The sequence below is a fragment of the Candoia aspera genome, chromosome 2, assembly GCF_035149785.1.
Source record: "Candoia aspera isolate rCanAsp1 chromosome 2, rCanAsp1.hap2, whole genome shotgun sequence".
Lineage (NCBI taxonomy): Eukaryota > Metazoa > Chordata > Lepidosauria > Squamata > Boidae > Candoia > Candoia aspera.
The window spans coordinates 58,482,919-58,504,562 of NC_086154.1; the positions used below are offsets into that span (position 1 = coordinate 58,482,919).

At 39.3% G+C, this 21,644-nt stretch overlaps 2 protein-coding genes across 2 annotated transcripts in view; one reads left to right on the forward strand and one right to left on the reverse strand.

Annotated features, from left to right (window-relative positions):
* The window catches only part of DNAH1 (dynein axonemal heavy chain 1), a 168,063-nt gene that overhangs the window by 112,052 nt on the left and 34,367 nt on the right, over nt 1-21,644 (forward strand). The window contains exons 45-54 of the mRNA XM_063291915.1: nt 399-437; nt 2,124-2,302; nt 2,975-3,205; nt 4,586-4,782; nt 8,886-9,021; nt 10,030-10,238; nt 11,415-11,586; nt 11,845-12,036; nt 13,309-13,419; nt 14,843-15,028. Of these exons, the coding sequence (XP_063147985.1) occupies nt 399-437; nt 2,124-2,302; nt 2,975-3,205; nt 4,586-4,782; nt 8,886-9,021; nt 10,030-10,238; nt 11,415-11,586; nt 11,845-12,036; nt 13,309-13,419; nt 14,843-15,028 (1,652 nt within the window). The remainder of the gene's footprint in view (nt 1-398; nt 438-2,123; nt 2,303-2,974; nt 3,206-4,585; nt 4,783-8,885; nt 9,022-10,029; nt 10,239-11,414; nt 11,587-11,844; nt 12,037-13,308; nt 13,420-14,842; nt 15,029-21,644) is intronic.
* On the reverse strand, nt 17,109-21,423 carry LOC134489308 (HAUS augmin-like complex subunit 3). The gene is made up of 4 exons (XM_063291917.1): nt 20,197-21,423; nt 18,547-18,986; nt 17,800-18,016; nt 17,109-17,562 (listed from the first exon to the last, which is right to left on the reverse strand). The coding sequence occupies exons 1-4, from the start codon at nt 21,421-21,423 to the stop codon at nt 17,341-17,343; spliced, it is 2,106 nt and encodes a 701-aa protein (XP_063147987.1). The 3' UTR covers nt 17,109-17,340.

Genomic DNA, 21,644 nt, shown 5'->3' on the forward strand with positions numbered 1-21,644 from the left:
TCTACTACTCTATGCCATTCCTTCTGTTTGTCTTAAAAACAGAAATAGGGGGTTATAAAAAGAAAGACTATAAGGCTGAGCAACTTCTTTCAGCAGGGATTGCAAAGCTGACTAGAAATAATAACAATGGGTTCATGATCTGTATTGCTCCTCTAGCAGAGTTAGGTGTAGCAGAAACTGAAGCAAAGGCTTGCTTGCACCCAAGAGCTGAAAAATATTGGGATACATGGCAAAGCAAGAGCAGAACCAAGGGAAAAATCGACTGTCCAGATAAGTCCAAAAAGTTTCCTACCAAGGCAGAATGCCCTTGGGGCAAAAAAAAGGGGCTCCCCTTTCCACTTTATAGATGGAATTTTTTTGTAAAAAATGAACGTTTTATTTCTTTCTTGATTTTTTAGCTGGAAAACTGGGAGAAATATGTTACAGAGATCCAGTCCGTAAGTAACTTAAGATGTGAATTATATTAGTGGTGCATTTTAGAAATATACTTTTTCAGTTATTTATTTTTAAAATTTGTGTGGCATCCTTCAGAGTTGGGTTTTACTAGGCCAATGTATATAGATTTATTGATTTTCCCAATGAGGAAAGGAAGGAGTTTGTTGAAAATAGATGAGGAGGAGGAGGAGGAGGAGGAGGAGGAGGAAGAAGAGTCACCAGATCTCATATGTTCTCACTTGAAATCTTGGAAGATCTCATGCAGGAACAAAAGAAAGAATTTACTAAAAACAGGAAATATAGCTGAACCTAGTTTATACGAACATAATACATTAAACCTCTCAAGATCTTTCTGTCAAATAATCTTTCTTTCTACCCCATCCATATACTGTTCCATATTTTATATTTTATGGCCTTTTATTCTTTAGACTTTTCACCATTCCCTTTTTCAGGATCATATCAAGTCAATCCAATCCAACCATGACTTCTTTGAACTTTCCCTTTGTCTTGACCTTCCTTTCTATCTTCCTTCATGTATTTGGTTTGCAGTTGGACCCTCCTTCATTCTCTCTATATGATTAAACCATCTCAATGTACTTCTTTTGTTCTGGTTCCTCATGTTTATATTCAGTGCACTCTCATTCAGCATTCATCCTTTCTTGATTCTCCTCTCTTGTTTCACCACACACACTTACAGTCACCCATTCCCACTGCATTCAATCTACTTCTCCTAATGCTCAGCTCTCACTTCCATATAACAAAGAGGGCAGAAGCATGCTCTTATATACCCATTTCCTCTTCTTTCAACAAACATTCATTCCTCACCGCAGACCACATTTTATCTACTTTCTTTCTGTCAGCATTTTCCTATCTTAAAATTTCTTCATTTCCCATTTAAGGAAATATTCTACCAAGGTATACCTTGTTTGCTCTGTTTTTTCCACCATTTATGCATGGCATGAAATTATTCACTCCATTTTCCCTGTCAAACACAAATACCTTGGTCTTTTATCAGTTAATTTTCAGATCCATAATTCTTATTGCATCATCCACTTTATGTGGCATTCACTGCAAATCATTTGAATTCTCAACCAACACAGCATCATCTGGTTACATACATATGCATAATCCATGTCAACAAACCTTTACCATCACCACAAGCATTCCTTATATGCTTATCCATAAATACTTTAAACTAGCAAGCAGACATCACACATCCTTGTCTTACTCTCAGGTATGTTGCACTGTGTCTCTTGGCTATTCACAGCATCTGTCAAACCAAGGGGACACAAAAAAGGACCACAGAAATGGAACAGAATTCTCCAAAATACTAGTTCTGGGTTTTTAAAGTTTAAAGATTACAAACAGGATCATCAAATGAGCCAAGAAAGAAATAAGTTAATTAGTGAAGATTGGAAAAAAAAGCAGAATTCCAATTTGCTATGACCAGGCACACTGTTGGCAGCTTTATTTAGGACAAATTGAAAGGAACATTCCACAACACACAAAGATTTAGCAGAATATAGATTCAGGAATAACTTTAATGGGATATTTTCTTAACCTATTTTTGAAATGATTATCTTGCTTTGTCTCAAGCCAGGTTGCTATATTGTCATGCAACCAATATTCAGCTTGCCTCTTTTGAAAAGTCCTCCCTGCAAGACTGATCAGCATTTTTGTCTTTTTAGCTGGATGCCCTCAAATAGCAGGTCTAAATGAACCTCTCGTTGATGCTACAATATACGTGTATTCAACCATCACATCCCAACTGTTGCCCACTCCAGCAAAATCTCATTATACGTTTAATTTGAGGGATCTCTCCAAGGTTTTCCAGGGAATGCTGATGGCAGATCCAGCCAAAATTGTGGTGAGTGCTGTTCTTGTAACATTGGCTGGAATTCCTACCAAAAAGGACTTATAATTAGTTTTCTAATTAATCACTCCAAAGTCATTATCCTTTTTTGTGCATCTCATAGATTACATTACAAGTGAAAATACTTTTTGTTTTCATTTAGAGATTCACACTGACTTTACTTAAAATGTATTTGAGATAAAAAAATTGGAATAATTTTTTCTGTTTGGTGGCAACAGCAAATGAATCACACGCTACTTTTATTTAGACTATCCATGGTGAATATGAAATAGGCAAACTCCATCTGAGTGTCAAGGAATAATTTGAATACATAGCACCAAGGTCTATACCAGGTTTTTACTTATTAGTTCATTCACATTGTTAGTAATTTAAAAACAAGTATATCAAATTGGGAAAAGGAATACATAAAAAAAAATGTTAGACTGTGTAACATGAGTGAACATTTATTTTAACCTTTAAGGAAAATTCTATCAATCACTAGCTTCAGTCTGAGTTGCTGGTTGTTTAGACAGCAGTATACACAGAAAAGGCAGTTTTTATTTATTTATTTATTTATTTAGTTTATATAGCTGTCCATCTCACATGTGTGATTTAAAAATGGTTTGAGGTCATGCGGGTACCAAGCAGGGAACATTACTTAAGACTTTCATTACAATTCTTTCCCAGGATAAATTGCCCCTGTTGAGGTTGTGGTATCATGAAAGCTGTCGTGTGTTCCGTGATCGTCTAGTTAATGAGGAAGACCGAATTTGGTTTGATGACCTGATGAAGAACATGATGATCGAATGGAACACTACCTTTAATGAAGTTGTTCCTTTTCAGCCCCTTCTCTATGGAGATTTCATGACACCTGGGGCTGATGTGAAGCCTTATGAACTGATCAATGACAAAGAGAAAGTAGGATGCACATGATACTTCTCTGCTTCTTCTATTTGTTATGTCTTAATTCACCCTTCACAATGTATAATTTAGGTGTGGTTAAGGAAAACATAAGGTTGTCTGGAAAAATATTCCAGATAGGTTGCATAAGTGTGGTGGATTTCGGCAGTGCCGCTGGTTCTCAGGAAGGAGGGAGCACATACCAAGGAGGTGGAGGAGATAAGAGGAGGCACAGTCCAGGAGGCAATGGTGGGAAAATGAAAAGGTTCAGAATAGCCCCACCCTAGAGCTCTCCCAGGTTATTTCCCTTTAGGTTAGGTAGAGTAGCTTTAGTCTGGCAAGATTCTGTCTATACAGTGTGAGCAAATAAAGAACTGAAGTTTGAATGGACTGATTCTCTGTTGTTCTTGGGCTGGGCCTGACAACATGTAGGCTAACATGGGAAGCATATATTAGAAGTATTTATTATTTTCTGTGTAAGAAGAATAAGGTGCAAGGATAGACTGAATTCTAGAAGCATGCTGAGAATGATAGATGAAACTGGTTGGAACAGACTTAGATTGTGCACTTTTCTCCCAAGCCCCCTGCTTCTTCTGGTGTTTAGGCAAGTAATAAAGAACAGTTGGGAATCTGCTATGCAGATGACTTGAGCACAGTACTTAGGCTTGAAAAATGCAATAAACTAGGAAAGGGAACAAGTTTTATGTTCATAGTACTGCAGCGAGTGCCATTAAAATCTTTACAGCTGACCTTTGCAAGTAATTACCCTTCCCACAGAACTCCCAAGTGGAAGGAGAGTGTGCTTACTGAGAAAATGTTAATTAAGCAGAGGGTAAAAATGTAAAGATTTTAATAAGGAATGGTGTCCTTTGCATTCGCTGCCATGTAGCTGGAAATAATAATGATAACAGTATGCTTTCTTTCATGATCACTAAATGAATTATAGTCATTAATTATTCTGGCCTCTTTGGTAAGCAAATGTTTGTCACATCTGTTGCTCAGATAGTTGAGGCTATGAGCAGTTAGATGACTTAATCAAGTCCATAATGGCTAAACTATGAGTTACATTCTGGAATTTTATCCAATCTGTTGTTTTGACTTGTGATCCTTGCAGCAAAAATAGGTATACCAGTTGTAATTTTACTTGTACCATGTTTGGTCTCAGGTGTCAGAGTCAGTGTTTCCCTTTCATGTCTGAAGGATATCAGTTTTGGAACTCAGATTCTAATTTTGTTAAATATTCTTTCAAACAACAGTATTTCATTTATTATAATCAGTGGAATCTTATAATCATACAGAAGAGATGCACTTCTCCTAGGATGGCCTCCAAGAATGTGGCTTTCCTAGCTAACTGTTCTTATTGCTCTTCCTTTTTGTTTTGTTTTGTTTTGTTCCTAGCTTATAAACGTAATTGAAGAGTATATGGAGGAATACAATCAGATCAATACTACTAAGATGAAGCTAGTGCTATTCATGGACGCTCTGGAGCACATATGCCGAATCACCCGTATTCTACGCCAGGCATTGGGCAATGCTCTTCTCCTGGGTGTTGGTGGTAGTGGAAGGCAATCTCTCACTAAGCTGGCATCTCATATGTAAGATATGAATGCATGTAATTCATTTCTGCACTAGTAAGCTGTGACAGGGTTACTTAGGAAGCAAATTATTTGAAGCCAGGATTTTTGGCAAGTTAGCATGCCACTCTTCAGGAAAGAATCGTTACCTTGTCGTGGTGCTGGAGCTTGAGCACCTCAATGATGCCATGAGCTAAACCGTGAAGGGCCACCCAAGATGGGAAGGTCATGACAGAGAGGTCAGACTAAATGCGATCCCTGGGGAAGGTAATGGCAACCCACCCCAGTATTCGTGCCGTGAAAACTAAATGGATCAGTACAACCAGAGATATGTCGGTATACCATCAGAAGATGAGACCCCCAGGTCGGAAGATGGTCAAATTGCTACTGGGGAGGAACAGAGGATGAGTTCAACTAGCCCCAGACGTGATGACGCAGCTAGCTCAAAGCCGAAAGGAAGGCTAGCAGCCGACGGTGCTGGTGGTGAACGGCGAATCCAATGTTCTAAAGATCAACACACCATTGGAACCTGGAATGTAAGATCTATGAGCCAGGGCAAATTGAATGTGGTTATTGGTGAAATGTCAAGATTCAAGATAGACATTTTGGGTGTCAGTGAACTGAAATGGACTGGAATGGGCCACTTCACATCACATGACCACCAGATCTACTACTGTGGACAAGAGGACCACAGAAGAAATGGAGTAGCCTTCATAATTAATAGTAAAGTGGCTGGAGCAGTGCTTGAATACAATCCAAAAAACGATAGAATGATCTCAATTCGAATTCAGGGCAAGCCATCTAACATCACAGTGATCCAAATATATGCCCCAACCACAGATGCTGAAGAAGCTGAAGTAGAGCAGTTCTATGAGGATCTGCAGCACCTACTGGACAACACGCCTAAAAGAGATGTTATTTTCATCACAGGAGACTAGAATGCTAAGGTGCGCAGTCAAATGACACCTGGAATTACAGGTAAGCATGGCCTGGGAGAACAAAACGAAGCAGGACATAGGCTGATAGAATTTTGCCAAGACAATTCACTCTGCATAACAAACACTCTCTTCCAACAACCTAAGAGACGGCTTTATACGTGGACTTCACCAGATGGACAACACCGAAATCAGATTGACTACATCCTTTGCAGCCAAAGGTGGCGGACATCTATACAGTCAGTAAAAACAAGACCTGGAGCTGACTGTAGTTCAGATCACAAACTTCTTATTGCACAATTTAGGATCAGACTAAAGAGATTAGGGAAGACCCACAGATCAGCTAGATATGAGCTCACTAATATTCCTAAGGAATATGCAGTGGAGGTGAAGAATCGATTTAAGGGACTGGACTTAGTAGATAGGGTCCCGGAAGAACTATGGACAGAAGTTTGCGACATTGTTCAGGAGGCAGCAACAAAATACATCCCAAAGAAAGAGAAAACCAAGAAGGCAAAATGGCTGTCTGCTGAGACACTAGAAGTAGCCCAAGAAAGAAGGAAAGCAAAAGGCAACAGCAATAGGGGGAGATATGCCCAATTAAATGCAAAATTCCAGAGGTTAGCCAGAAGAGATAAGGAATTATTTTTAAACAAGCAATGCGCGGAAGTGGAAGAAGACAATAGAATAGGAAGGACAAGAGACCTCTTCCAGAAAATTAGAACCACCGGAGGCAAATTCCAGGCCAAAATGGGTATGATCAAAAACAAAGATGGCAAGGACCTAACAGAAGAAGAAGAGATCAAGAAAAGGTGGCAAGAATATACAGAAGACGTGAATAGGAGGAATAACAATATTGGGGATAGCTTTGATGGTGTCCTAACAGCCAGGAACCACGCTGAGACAAGGAACAGGTCTCTAGTGTTTTATTGTTGCTACATAACAGGGAAATCCTAACAAACTGAAGAAGCGTGGGAAAAACCCAGACATATAAACCCCAAAGGTTAAGGCGGGCCCGATCGGTGTCTCTTGGAATGGCTACCTAATTCCTCAGTGCTACACATGCGCTTTACAGCCTGGATGGGAGCCCCCTGTTCGCCATCCTTACTCATGACAGATGGTGTGGTCAGTGAGCTAGAGCCAGACATCCTGAAGAGTGAGGTTGAGTGGGCCTTAAGAAGCATTGCTAATAACAAGGCAGCAGGAGACGACGGCATCCCAGCTGAACTGTTCAAAATCTTGCAAGATGATGCTGTCAAGGTAATGCATGCTATATGCCAGCAAATTTGGAAAACACAAGAATGGCCATCAGATTGGAAAAAATCAACTTATATCCCCATAACAAAAAAGGGAAACACTAAAGAATGTTCAAACTATCGAACAGTGGCACTCATTTCACATGCCAGTAAGGTAATGCTCAAGATCCTGCAAGGTAGACTTCAGCAATTCATGGAGCGAGAATTGCCAGATGTACAAGCTGGGTTTAGAAAAGGCAGAGGAACTAGGGACCAAATTGCCAATATCCGCTGGATCATGGAAAAAGCCAGGGAGTTTCAGAAAAACATCTATTTCTGTTTTATTGACTATTCTAAAGCCTTTGACAGTGTGGACCATCACAAATTGTGGCAAGTTCTTAGTGGTATGGGGATACCAAGTCATCTTGTCTGCCTCCTGAAGAATCTGTATAACGACCAAGTAGCAACAGTAAGAACAGACCACGGAACAACGGACTGGCTTAAGATTGGGAAAGGAGTACGGCAGGGCTGTATCCTCTCACCCTACCTATTCAACTTGTACGCAGAACACATCATGTGACATGCTGGGCTTGAGGAATCCAAGGCTGGAGTTAAAATTGCTGGAAGAAACATTAACAATCTCAGATATGCAGATGATACCACTTTGATGGCTGAAAGCGAAGAGGAACTGAGGAGCCTTATGACGAAGGTGAAAGAAGAAAGTGCAAAAGCTGCCTTGCAGCTAAACCTCAAAAAAACCAAGATTATGGCAACCAGCTTGATTGATAACTGGCAAATAGAGGGAGAAAATGTAGAAGCAGTGAAAGACTTTGTATTTCTAGGTGCAAAGATTACTGCAGATGCTGACTGCAGTCAGGAAATCAGAAGACGCTTTATCCTTGGGAGAAGAGCAATGACCAATCTCGATAAAATAGTTAAGAGCAGAGACATCACACTGACAACAAAGGTCCGCATAGTTAAAGCAATGGTGTTCCCCTTAGTAACATATGGCTGCGAGAGCTGGACCATGAGGAAGGCTGAGAGAAGGAAGATAGATGCTTTGGAACTGTGGTGTTGGAGGAAAATTCTGAGAGTGCCTTGGACTGCAAGAAGATCAAACCATTCCATCCTCCAGGAAATAAAGCCAGACTGCTTACTTGAGGGAACGATATTAAAGGCAAAACTGAAATACTTTGGCCATATAATGAGAAGACAGGACACCCTGGAGAAGGTGCTGATGCTAGGGAGAATGGAAGGCAAAAGGAAGAGGGGCCGACCAAGGGCAAGATGGATGGATGATATTCTAGAGGTGACAGACTCGTCCCTGGGGGAGCTGGGGGTGTTGACAACCGACAGGAAGCTCTGGTGTGGGCTGGTCCGTGAAGTCACGAAGAGTCGGAAGCGACTAAACGAATAAACAACAACAAGCATGCCACTGGTAGGAAACCAGGAATTAGCAATTGAGTAAGATGTATATTCCATCAGTGAAGACACAGATCATCGTTCCCAATGGTAGGGAGTGCAACAAAACCATTTGGGGTATGTTACTGTTACCACTACATATTTCCTAAAATATGGGGGGAGGGGAATCACTTTTGCAAGACAGCAGTAACAACTCCACCTGATCAGCTGAGGGCTCATTGCAAAGTAAGTCCATGCGCCAAAGTATAAGTCATAATAATATTTATGATAAAAATAAGTGTACACAGAAAATAACCTTTGCTTTTATCAAGCAGATTTTGACCTGTTCAAATGAAATCTAATGAAAAAATCAAGATAATTTTTTGATGTCATGAGTTTGATGTCATGAGTGAGTTGGGCAGCCATATAAATCTCTTTAATATAAAAAAAATACAAATAATTGTGGCAAGGTTTGAAATCTTCCTAAATATGTTCTTTAGTGACATCTTTACAGGAGTAGCTCGTGTCCTGATTCAGATTTCTTCCTTTTTAGGGCTGATTATGAATGCTTCCAGATAGAGCTTTCCAAGAACTATGGGACTTCTGAGTGGAGAGAAGACATCAAAAAGATCATGCTGAAGGCTGGTTTGCAAAGCCTCTCTATTACATTTCTATTTACAGATACCCAGGTAACCAAATCTATGGGCAAAGTGCAAGGATTAGAATTTTTCATGTGCTGTATTAGTTAATATGTTTCTTACATGAATAATAGTCATTTGTGTGCTCAGAAGAGTCCCAACAACCTGGGTATTTTAGACTGCTGCACTTGTGTGGAGAAAGAGCTTTTGGGCTTATCCAGTTGATTTGCCTCTCATATGCAGGGCCGCAACTGATGTGGGGGCAAGCAGGGCATGTGCCCCGGGTGCCACGCTGGGTGGGCACCAAAATGAGCTCTGGGGGGCACTAAAATGAGCACTGAGGGGCACCACAATGGGCACTGGGAGGCGCCAAAATGGACGCGGAATCCATGTCCGCCCTGGGTGACACAGACCCTGCGGGCTTGCTCATATGATGCAATGTAAGATAAGTATGCATAAAATTGAAACCATAAGTCTCATTTTAGAATCTGTGTAATACTTCTGTACATATGGCTCTCACTCTTAGCCTGTTATCTATACATTACGTAGGAAGGGAAAGTTTTTTGCAGGACATTAATTATGCTGCTTGGTAGTTCTATGCATTTACATTTAGTATTTTTAATTTATATTTGTATCTGGCCAGTCCCATTAAAATATTGTTTTGGTTTCCAAAAAGTTTTTGAATCAGCCAGACTAAAACATAGTGACTAGCTGATGACTACCCAGTAAGATTCTTGAGGTTTTCTACTTTCAGTCACAATATTACAGTGAACTCTATTACGATGGCTCATAGAGGTAAATAAAGAAAGGAAAAAAACAAAGTTTATCAAATAATGTGACAAAACTATTGAGGAAAGGCATATCCTTACCAAGCAGTGGAGAAGACAAGAGGGATATTGAATCTTTCAAGTTATAGAAAGCATAAATAAATAAGTTGGTTGGTTGGATGGATGGATGGTAAATAAAATCTGTTAATACTAAAATAAAATAGATGTATTGGAGGGATCATGGGGAAAGTTGTGAAGCTATGAACTTAACATCATTATATATGTTTTTTAGATTAAAAGTGAATCCTTCCTAGAGGATATCAACAACTTGTTGAATTCAGGAGACATACCCAACTTGTATGGCCTAGATGAACAAGACCAGATTATGACTGCTATGAAACCAGTTGTTCAGGACCAGGGACTTCAACCCACCAAGGCCAACCTGATGGCTGCATACACAGGAAGAGTGCGCAGTAATATCCATACAGTCCTATGTATGAGGTATGAGCTAACCTGGTACATATGGCTTAACAAGAAAGAGAAACTCTTCATATTAGCAGCAACTTTCCTCTCTTAGTGGTGACTCGTGCCATAGAAAGCTATATAATTACTCTACAGCAGCCTTCCCAAGCCTGATACCCAACAGAGATTTGTGACTTGTAACTCCTCATCCCAGCAGGGACGATGGGAGATGTCATCCAAAAGGTCTAGACAGCCCTAGATCAGGGGAGTTTACTCTAAAAATATCTGAGAAGGAAGACAGGGATTCCTCTTTACTCATTCACATTTGCCCCAACATGCCACACCAAGTTACTTGAGCCAGTGGTACTTCCATCCTAGTCCTAAGTCTATATAAGCTTCTCCTACTACTGTTGCAAAGTGAAGACCTGGGTTGAAATCTCTATCTCGAAAAGCTCTCTATATGCCACGACTGCCATTTCTCCTATTCTGGAAGAATTTGTGAACTATGTTACCCTTCCTTTCCATTACACAGCGATGTCATGTCGCTTGGAGCTTGTTAGACTTTGAGAGGAGGAGGGTCTACCTACTTTGAGCCCTGCTTGTTTTTGAAGCAGCAGTTACCACTATCATTTTTACTGCTATGGCAGGACTCTGTTTCGCATTGCCTTAAGTATTTCCTTGAGTGAGCTTCTCTTCTGAACCACCTCTAACCCCACACCCACCCCTCCGCTCCAGGCTTTGCACAATATTATTTTGCAACTTTAAGTAGCTAAGGCTTAAAGTTCAAGGTTTTGCTGTGGATTACTGTAACTTTAAACCTCTCTTTCTAACCCTGGTGAAATGATGTGTTAAGAATCTGTAGTTTTCTTTTTGCCCTTGGCTCAAGCTCTTCAAGTCTACAGATACGAGATGGATTAAAGCTTAGGAGGCACAGTGCTTCTACCGTCACTTATAATGGAACCTCCCACCAGAAGCATAGCAGCCTTGGTAACTTTAAGGACTAATGTTCCAGTAGATAATTTGGAGATGACACAAGCCTAGTGGTAGCCTGTGACCATCCACTGTAGTTTAACACATATATGTAAATTTATTGTATCCTTCACTGTGTCTCCAGTACAACCTTTCCTGCCTATACTGTATTCAGATTGAACACAACTAACAACATCTGTTCTAACAAGAACTTTTCTTACTCTTTTCTCTTTCCTGACGGTATAGTCCTATTGGGGAGGTATTCCGAGCACGACTCAGACAGTTCCCATCCCTGGTAAATTGCTGTACTATTGACTGGTTCAATGAATGGCCTGCAGAAGCCTTGGAATCTGTTGCTGCTTCCTTTTTCAGGGATATTTCAGATGTTTCAGCTACTCCTGAAGTTATAGAAGGAATAGTAAGTACCTCTCTTAGAATAAATTTGCTGTTCTGTGAAAATTGTTGAAAGAGTTAGCAGCTACTTGATAATCAAATTTAATTAATCATTAGAATTTAGAGTCTTCCCTTTTAATAGTTGGAATGCATGCCATTTTTCATGTCCTATCATTTGATATTTACCAAAAATATGTATTTCATAAATCATCTCATTTGGTTAGCATGCTCTATTTTCTTAAAAGGTGCTTGAGGTTTCTTAAAATTGCTTTCTATTTTGTAGATTCAAATGTGTGTAGATATTCATCAGAGTGTTGCAATTAAGTGCAAGGCATATCTGGCAGAATTGGCAAGACATAATTATGTCACTCCCAAAAGCTACTTGGAGCTGCTCGGCATCTTCATTGGTTTGATAGGAACAAAGAAACAGGAGCTCAATGTTGCCAAGAACAGGATGAAGAGTGGATTGGATAAGGTAGTATTCTTTAGAAGCATTTACATTTTCCTTCCTCCTCTTTTTAAAGGAACTTCACATATGCTTAATGAATTATTGCAATGATTCCTGTATTGAAAGTTCTTGAAGCAACTTTTGATAATTGCATTAAAATTGCCCCTAATATTCCGGAATGTTTTACCACACCAAAATCACCCATAATTGCCAACGCATTTATATTTGGATGTAAGCAGGCATTCATTGTCTCTTTATGGGTATGCACGCGTACACAAATGAAAGCTAAACATTTTGTTGCTATCTTTTCCTGAATAAAGCTGGCCCTAGCCTTTCCCAGTTTTCTGGGGAGTGGGATGGGTAGTGTGTAGGGGGGAGTTTCCCAAGATTGGACCTAACCTAAGTTGCTGAACCTAGTTCTCAATAAAATCGGTGACAGTTCAATTAGACCTGACTAAATTATCCAAATGATCCCACTAAGACTTTAAATTTAACAAATGTCAAAATGCTACTATCGATACTGATTTATTCTGCATATTTTTGAAGAAAGTCTAAACTTTTCATGAATAAACTTCTACTTTCACAGAAAGTTAGAGATGACAGAAACATGGCGTTGTATAATGAAACCACAGAAAAGCCAAACACTGACAATGGAAACATCCAACTTTAAACTATAAAATAACTAAAACTGACAGAGCCAACCAAAGTTAAACATCTTTATTTACCATTTATTTCATGGCATAGTTAAGCATATGCTCAAAACTGCACTAAAATTAATTCTGGCTGAATTGTGATCAAGATTTTTATATCTGAAAGACCTTGATGACAAGCATGCTCACATTATTTTGTGCAAACTAGGATCTCTAATCAGGAGACTGCCTTGCTTAGAGATTCTACAAGTTACCCATATCCCATCTACTAGGCAGTTTGGCTCATGCAATGTGCTGACACACTCAGGATACAAGAGAAAGTAATATTTATCCCACTTAAATTCTTTCAAGGATGATCACTACATTCTTCTCTTCATTTGAGATTCATCTTGATGGGTTTTATATGTTTATTTATTTTATTTATTTATATTTCAAATTTCCATCACCGCCCATCTCCCCCAAAAAGGGGACTCTGGGCAGTTTACAATCAAAGTTAAAACACATAAATTACAATATAAATACTCTATAAAATAAAATAAATATACAGTAGAAAATATAAAATCCAGCAGCAAAGTTCTTGTTTGTTAGGGAGAGATCTATAATAGCCACCCACAAGATGAACCGGTTATATTTTTTTCTTTCCCTCCAGCTTTTGCGAACAGCAGATGATGTAGCAAAAATGCAAGAAGAGCTAGAATTATCTCGCCCCCTGCTGGCGGAAGCTGCCAAAGACACCCTAGTGACCATGGAACAAATACAGGTACTGTATGCCCTGCTATGCACCTTCAGAAGCCAATGCAAGATGTTGTTGCCTAGATAAGAAGTGAAAAAACAGACATAATCATTATATCCTGTGCAAATGCTTATTGTTTTTCTTATGTTGAAGGAAGCAGCATTTACACTGCACCTCTGCCTTGCTTTCACCTAGGACCTGGCTTACCCTTAGAGTGGGGAAGCACGGGTTGAATAAAACTATAAAGTCTTGTTTATTGCTGCTGCTGATATATAAGGGAGGAGTGCCATTTATATTTTCTTACAGAGGTGATAAAATATCTTGAGTGCCTTTTGCTTTAGCACCCAAATTGTTAGCTTCAGTATATAAGTTTATAGAGCTAGTTTGGTCTAGTGCTTAAGGTAACAGCCTAGAAACCAGGAGACTGAGAGTTCTAGTCCACCTTAGGCACAAAAGCCAGCTGGGTGACCTTGGGCCAGTCCCTCTCTCTCAGCCCAACTCACCTCACAGGGTGGTTGTTGTGGGGAAAATAGGAGGAGGAAGGAGTATTAGGTATGTTTGCTGCCTTGAGTGATTTATAAAAATAATAAAGGGATAAAAATTAAATAAATAAAATAAGTTGCTTCTCAACTAAAAATTTATTCTTTAAACCATGTTCCTAAGAAGGGATTTTTCATGCACAGTAAAGAACTTGGAATTTACATTTATTATTTTACAAAGGGGACATGCAACAAAACGTTGCAATTTATTTTCCTTCATAGCACAAATGAGGCACATAGCCTTATTCAGCAGCCTTTCATACTCTTCAAGAAAGGACATTTTACTCTCTGTGCCCATTCGTCTTTTCCAACTGTCCTTCCATCTCCCGACAGCAGTTTTCCTCAACTTGATGCCCTCCAAGTATCTTGGAATTCAGCTCCCATACCACCAAAGTCCGGCTGGTTGACAATTACAGGGGTTGAGTTTTGACATCTCTGAGGGGCACAAGGTTTGGGAAGACTGTGCTACTCTCTGTGGCCACTGAGCATGTTCCATCCACAGTGGGCTGTTTCAGAGATTGTGTTTTGTTCCTGTAGTTTCATTCCCTTAATAATTTTACATTGCACATTTTGAAATCCCACTAAGCTTAAAATTTTGGTCACAATTACAGGTATGCCCATCTTCATCAGCTGTGTTCACTATCAGTGAAAGCGATTTTTTATTAAATAGCTGCTTTTTATTTCAAATCTTCCATAGAATAAGGAAAATAAGGCCGAAGTGATTAGATTGTTGTATTAGATTTGCAGCCTTATATTGATAGTAATGTCTTGTTCTCAATAAAAGTGAGAAAAAAGTATTTACAATGCCTATAGTGTTATAGGCAACCAGTTAAGCTGTATTCTCCAACATACATTTGAGGGAGGGGGAAAAAAGATTGCATACGGTCCTAAGCATGTTTGTGTTATTGCAGGTAGACACAGCTGTAGCAGAAGAGACAAGAAATGCTGTACAAGCAGAAGAAATGAAAGCTAAAGTGAAGGCTCAAACTGCTCAGGCTATTGCTGATGATGCACAGAAGGATCTAGCAGAAGCCCTCCCTGCTCTGGATGCTGCCCTAGCAAGCTTGAGGAATCTCAACAAAAATGATGTTACTGAGGTAATAAATAGAAAGGGAAGGACAGATTGGTAGATAAACTTGGTACAAGTATTTTTTGGGTATGTCAGTCTACGCATGACACAGTGGGGTTTCTCAGTGGTATATGTACCACTAGTTTGATGGCATTGTGGTACCCAAACAGTCTGAGATAGATATAAAGAAGGTCCTTAAAACTCCTCCACTAGTTGCACTCCCTGAAGCATATGATAAGTTAGACCACATGCTATCTAGTCCCCTTGTGACATTTTATGCCGCAGCTGTTTCAAGCTTGGGAGGAGTTACCTGATCAACACTTGGTTTCCATCTCCTCTGGACATGGTGCTGATCCACCAGCTGTTTCCTTCCCAGGCTTTTGAACGTAGTGGCCCAGGAACTGGAGATAGCAACCAAGATAAGTCAGTCAGTCCCCACCTGAACAAAGCTATATTTTGTACCATCTTTGAGCCAGTGTGGTGTAGTGGTTCAGTTCTTGGACTAGGAGTGGGGAGACCCAGCTTCTGCCATGGAAGTCCACAGGATGACTTTGGGCCAATCATCATCTCTCTCAGCCCAACCTACTGTACTTCACAAGATTGTTGTTGGGGAAAAAATAGTTTTTGTGCTGGGCTTAGCAATAAGCCCATAGCAAATAAACATGCTAAATACCATTTTAATCCAAGATTAAATATTTATTTACCACTTAAACCACTTTATGTATCCCATGCCATAACAACAACAGTTAGGAATTAGATCAAGAATGCTCTTCAATACAAATCTCTATGGGACCAAGGTCAATTGGATCTCTAGCCCCGTTTTTAGTTCTTTATCATTGTACTTTCTAGTCACACTTTTCTTTTGGGGTGGCTTGTATGAGAACACAGTTCCATTTAGTATAGCACATGTGAACTCACAGTTGATAATTACACTCAAGACTGGTTCACCTGTCAGTTTTCTATATTCATGTTGCTATTTGTAACATCGCTTGTAAGATTCAACTAATCAGTTGTCAGCTTCTGATCCATTCTCATGAGCCAGCACATAGGGCAGGCAGTAAGCAGGCTGTCACTAGCTGATGGTTGGTGCATGATGGGAGGCAGAACTGAAGCAACAAGTCAGCTGAATGTGTGGAGGCTATGGTGGACTACCTGATGGATCTTCATGGACCATATTTTGAAAATCATCACTCCGTATCAGGTTTTCTATTTTCCCCACATTTACCAAGCTCACTGGGAATTGTAGATGCTATAGTGTAATCCTGGTAGTGGGTACAAGATTGAGAAAGGCTGATTTAAAGTGACTGTAGTATACTATGTTCAGAGGGTGTTTGCAGAATAAGCCTGTAATTATTTCACCATCAAGCCTCTTTTAAGATTACTGGATAATTCACTTGCACTGAAAATGAAACGTCTGACGGAATACTTATTTGACCAAATCCCAACAGAATTCTGCTGTATCAGCCTAAACGTGTCTCAGCATGGTTGTAGGTTTGTCAGCCTACTGCTTTGTTCAAACCATGAAAGTTAATATGAGTATGCATAATTTTTATTGATAAATTTCAGTAGGTCCTTTCCAACACAACAAGTAATATACATAGACATTGTGTGTTTTAGAGGACTGAACTTAAAAAAACAACATGAAGAGGGGAAAAGAATTGAATTTGGCCTCCTTGAGAGCTAAGAAAGCACACCAGGCTTTGAACTCACTGGTGGCTTTTTGAAGTAAAGAGAATTGAAATGGAAAGAAATAATTGGAGGAAAGATACAGTATAAGTAGGTAACACCAATTCTTAGAAGCATTTATAGTTTTATACCACCCCATCTCAGTCTCTATGCAACATCCACCGCATGGCTCAGATTCAGAAAAGACAAGACGCTAAGCTATTGTGAGAATATAGCATAGTATAGTGTATAGTCAGTATACTGTACATATATTCTACTATACTATACTGTAGTATAGTAGAATATACAGTATACTGACTATACACTGTACACTGTACTACTACACTGTACTATACACTATCCTGTAGTATAGTATAGTGAGAATCCAGAATAGAGGAACATTATACTTGGAGTCTATACACTATACAATACTTCCCAGGTGATTTATGGTAATAGATACTTTCTGCCAAATCAGCTCCCAGAGAAAGCCTATAGCATAATAGATATCAATGTATTCTTCAGAGAAGACATGGCAGGAAGATGAAGGTTTACCCTGCTACTAATGCTAGAATGCTTCTCTTGGAAGCTTTCCATTCAGTCGAGACAGAATTTATATGGGAGCACATTGGTGCAAGTTTATTTTCTGCCTCTAACTCTTCTCTGCTGATGGCTCCATTACACACATGAAGATACCAGTGTCTGCTTTTCAGCTTTTTGTACCAGCTTCTTCAGGTGGTCTGGGTTGCTGAAGAAGTGTATGTAGAGGTTGCGCTCAGTCTTCTGAAAGTGGCTCTGCATAGATTTGCGTTTGGCCTTTAAGTCGGTCAGGGTGTCCATTAGCATTTGATAGAGTTTAGCTTGCGTGATGCTAAGCTGCTCCAGAGGTTCTGACAATTCCTGCAAAGAACAGTGGTCAAAACAAGTGTGCGGAAAAGCAGGATGTGATTTGTTAAATTGACATGGAAGGAGGCTTGCTACTCCAAATTTCATTTAGAATCTCAAAGGGAGAAAAGTTAATAATGGTAGGATAGACTGATTGTTTTTTTGAGTCTTTTTAGAATGTCTCTACACATACAGCAATAATGCAGCAAAAGAACAAAACTTAGCATGTAATGGACAAAGACAGTTGCATACCTGAGCATGAAGTATTAACTGGTTGGAGTCACCGTATATCAAACAGTACAGAGCCTTGTTCTCAGACTCTAGTTTGAGAAACTGAGGAAATGGTGTGGCTAGCTGCACTTGAAGCATTCTGAGTTCCTGGCACAGTCGTGAACCCCTGCTTGCCAAAATCTCATACGCACGAAAAAGTTGTTTCTCTTGACTGTGCTTGTCCAACAGCTCCCACAACCTGAGAGAGAGGGGAAAAAAGCCCTCAGAAATGAAAGGATTTAGGATCTTAATTCAGGGAGTATTTAATAGTAAACAGTAAGGAGATAATCATATATTATCATAACCATATATGCTATATAGAGTAACTACCAAACCTCAAGTCCGTTTACTGTGGTCCTACCATTGTGAGAGAATTCAGATTCTCTGAACAGTCTTATTAAAATCTAAGATAGTTCCAGTATTTTTCTGAGATACAAATAGTTGATGCTATTGATGTGGCTTTCCTCAATATTCTCTTCTATAGAAACCCTTCCTTTTCTCCCATTCTCCTGCAACTCTCTTTTCTCCCATTAAATTAAATTGTGTTCTATAAAAGGGATCAAACTGTTCTCTGGGATGCTCTTTGTTTCAGGTTTAGCCACATATTACTTAATTTTCCAAAACAATCCTGTTTTCACCCTAAGCCAAGTAAATCTTCCTTCATTTGTAGTAACTATGAGGCACTTGTAATTCAGTAAGTTCCACTGCCATTCTCCCACCATTCTTTACCGTAAGGTAGTGAGGTCACTAGGATCTATCAGAGTTCGTGGGCATTGCTTAATGGAGAATCTTGAATCCTCAAAGCAGGATTGCCATTCCTCTAATTTAGACTGAGATTCTTTCAGGGCAGTCATCAACCCTTCCAACTTGGTCCCAATCCATTGCAGATTCTTTTTCTTCAACTTCAGCAAGAGTCTCAGCAGCTCAAAGTGGCTGAGCTGGCCCAATATCTGGCCAACAGCTTCCTCTTGTACACATTCAAGATACTCAAGTCTCATGGCTTCCTGGTCAAGTTCTCCATTTATTATAGGCAAACGAAGGAGGCGGGCAATGCCTTGAAGCAAGGGCACAAGCAATTGGGTCTTTCCATTTATTTCACTTTGGAGACTGCATAACTGTTCCTGGCAATTAGCCACACGAAAACTTAATTCACACTTCTCTTCCTTCACCTGGAGAACAGCAAAGTATTAAATTCCTTACAGGAAAAGATACTGGCTTCATGTTTTTTATATCAGTTTTGCTGGCAAGTACAAAAATATATTCTGATACTCCCAAAAAAGATTACACAAACCAGTAAAATTTATGGTTTGCAAAGAGAGCTTGGGAATCTAATAAAAAAGTCTAATGGGAATTACAGCAAGATGCTCCCCATACATCTCGAAGTTCTGACTTTAAAACAATTTATTTGTAAGTGGGAAATTGCCAAGGACATTCAACATAGCCTCAATTGACTTAAGAAAAAGAAACGTTTAAAAATGCAGAAGGAAATTGAAATGGAACACCAGGAGGGTTAGATCTTTTTCTTAACAGTTGGGGGTTACGGCAAAGAATAATGGAAATTCAGTTAGCATGTGTATCATATGTCAGGAGAAATACAGCAAAGTCTAACAGATCCCCTGAGAAACTAACAAGAAGTGTTAAGGAAGTTAGTGGAGAAAGGAAGGCTTAATGGCCTAATGAACACATAAAAATGTAACAAAAAATATAAGTAGACAATGAAGGGTTCAACGTTATTTTGAGGAGTATATTGTGAATAACATTAAGACCAACAATAATATTTTTTTTAAAAATTATTAAACCAGCAAGGTTGCTAGGTAGGAATTGGTTAAGGGAGTATTACAGGATGATAAGGTAATTGCAGAGAAGGTTTTAGCTTAGAAAAATGGGCAGGTCACAGTTTATATAAAATTGTCCATGATTTTAAGAAAGTAGATTGAAAGCAGGTCTTTTTTTTCTTTCTTTCAACACAGGTAATATAACATTTAGGGCAAATATATTAAAATATTTTTAATTGATAAACTGGCGTTTGCAGTCAAAATATGTAGCAGTAGCCACTAGTTTGTTCAGCTTTAAAAATAATTACATAAATTCATGCACAATAAGGTAGTTGGTGGCCGCTAACAAAAATGGTTGTTTGTTGCTATCAATATCAAACATAGCTTGATTCTTAATAGCAGCTATTAGAGAACCAGGGCAGAACTGTGCTACTACACTTAAGTCTTGCTGTGGGCTTTTCATAGGCATCTGGATGGCCACTACAGAAACTAAAAGCTAGAACAGATTGACTTTTGGTCTGTTCTTTATATTAAGTAGAGAAACCTCTATTTAAAATAGGATCAATATAAAAAAGAAAAAAAAAGGTAGGAAAGGCCTACCTACCTTGTTCTCCTTAGTGACTTTCAAAACCTCTCCTGCCCATTGTAAGGTGGATGAAATTCCCTTAATTCTTGCAGTGGTCATGACTACCACTGTTTTGCTCCACATGTATGTTAACTCCATGTGTCCCAGTTCTTCCCTATATCTTCCCATGTTTTTATCTTTAAGGTGCTCTGTTTGGCCAGTTTCTGTCTGTGTCTTCAGCCCTTTTTGACAGAAATCTTGAATAGGCAGGCCTTTAGTCTTGAAATTATCTGCTTTTGGTTGGTCTATTTTTTCCAGCAGGTCCTTCTGTTTAAATTCTGGCTTATTCTTGCTGGGCAGTTGCTCTTGATAGTGAATTTGGTTCTTCAAAACTTCCAAGGTTATTTTGTGATCATTAGGATTATCAGCATAAACTAAACTCTTGTCTTCTAGCTGCAGTTGCTGAGCTAGTTTAACTGTAGAGTCTGAAGTCAGCCGTTCTGTAATGTCTCTTTGCCCCTTTTTTGCAAAAGTTGTTTGATCAGTCTCCATATCATTGATAATACTTGTCACTACTTTTGGAAAAAATCTCAAAAAAGCTTTTGTGAAAATTTCTTCTGTTTCCAGGTAGTGCCCTAGATCTCTTGATAAAGTTAGTTGCTCATACCCAGGCTCCTTATGCCAGTGTGCTAGCTTCTCTGTTATCTGACAAGCCTCACTGAGGATATCATTGCTTTGAAAATTCTCTAGCTCAAGCTTTAGGTGCACCTTCTTCAGTTCTCTGTTTGTTCTCTCCTTTTTGTCTGCCAAATGGCAGAGTTTCTGCTTCAAACTGGCCACACGAATCTGAAGCTTGTTGCATCGCATTATTCGACATGCACGTTGATTCTTCAGCATCTGCATCTCTTGTTCAAGTAACTCGAGGGGGAGGGCTTCATCCTCTTGTAGCTCACTGTTCAGCTGAGAAGATTGGCCACAGGTCCTCAACACTTCCTCCAATGCTTCACCTTCTAAGATGGGCTTCCCAGAAATTACCAGTTTCCCATAGGTCTCTAGTTCTGTAGGATTCAGTACATTCTCTTCTCCCACTGTGTTGCAGAACCACTCCAGAAATTGTTCTGTCTGTGGACAGTCAAAGAGCCAGTCAAAGTCCTTCTCATGAAGAGTAGTTGCCTTGGGATAGACAGTTTTCAAGACCTCTACAAACTCTGTTCCTCTGTCAACTGCTTCCAGCAGAAAAGCTCTGGAACGTCTCCGGGTGAACATGTTTGGATTGTTCTTCTAACCCTGAGAGAAATATACAAAGTCTGTTTCATATGATGAAGTGTATGAGCTGCATCTACAATATAGCTGGGCAATTATAGCATGTATCATTTCTAATAGAAATCTGTGTCTAGAAGATGCCAAAATACCAGGATTTTTTGTCAAGTTGTGTATGTAAAAAACACAAATTAGACTTTGAAAATATGGACAATTTTCTCATTACA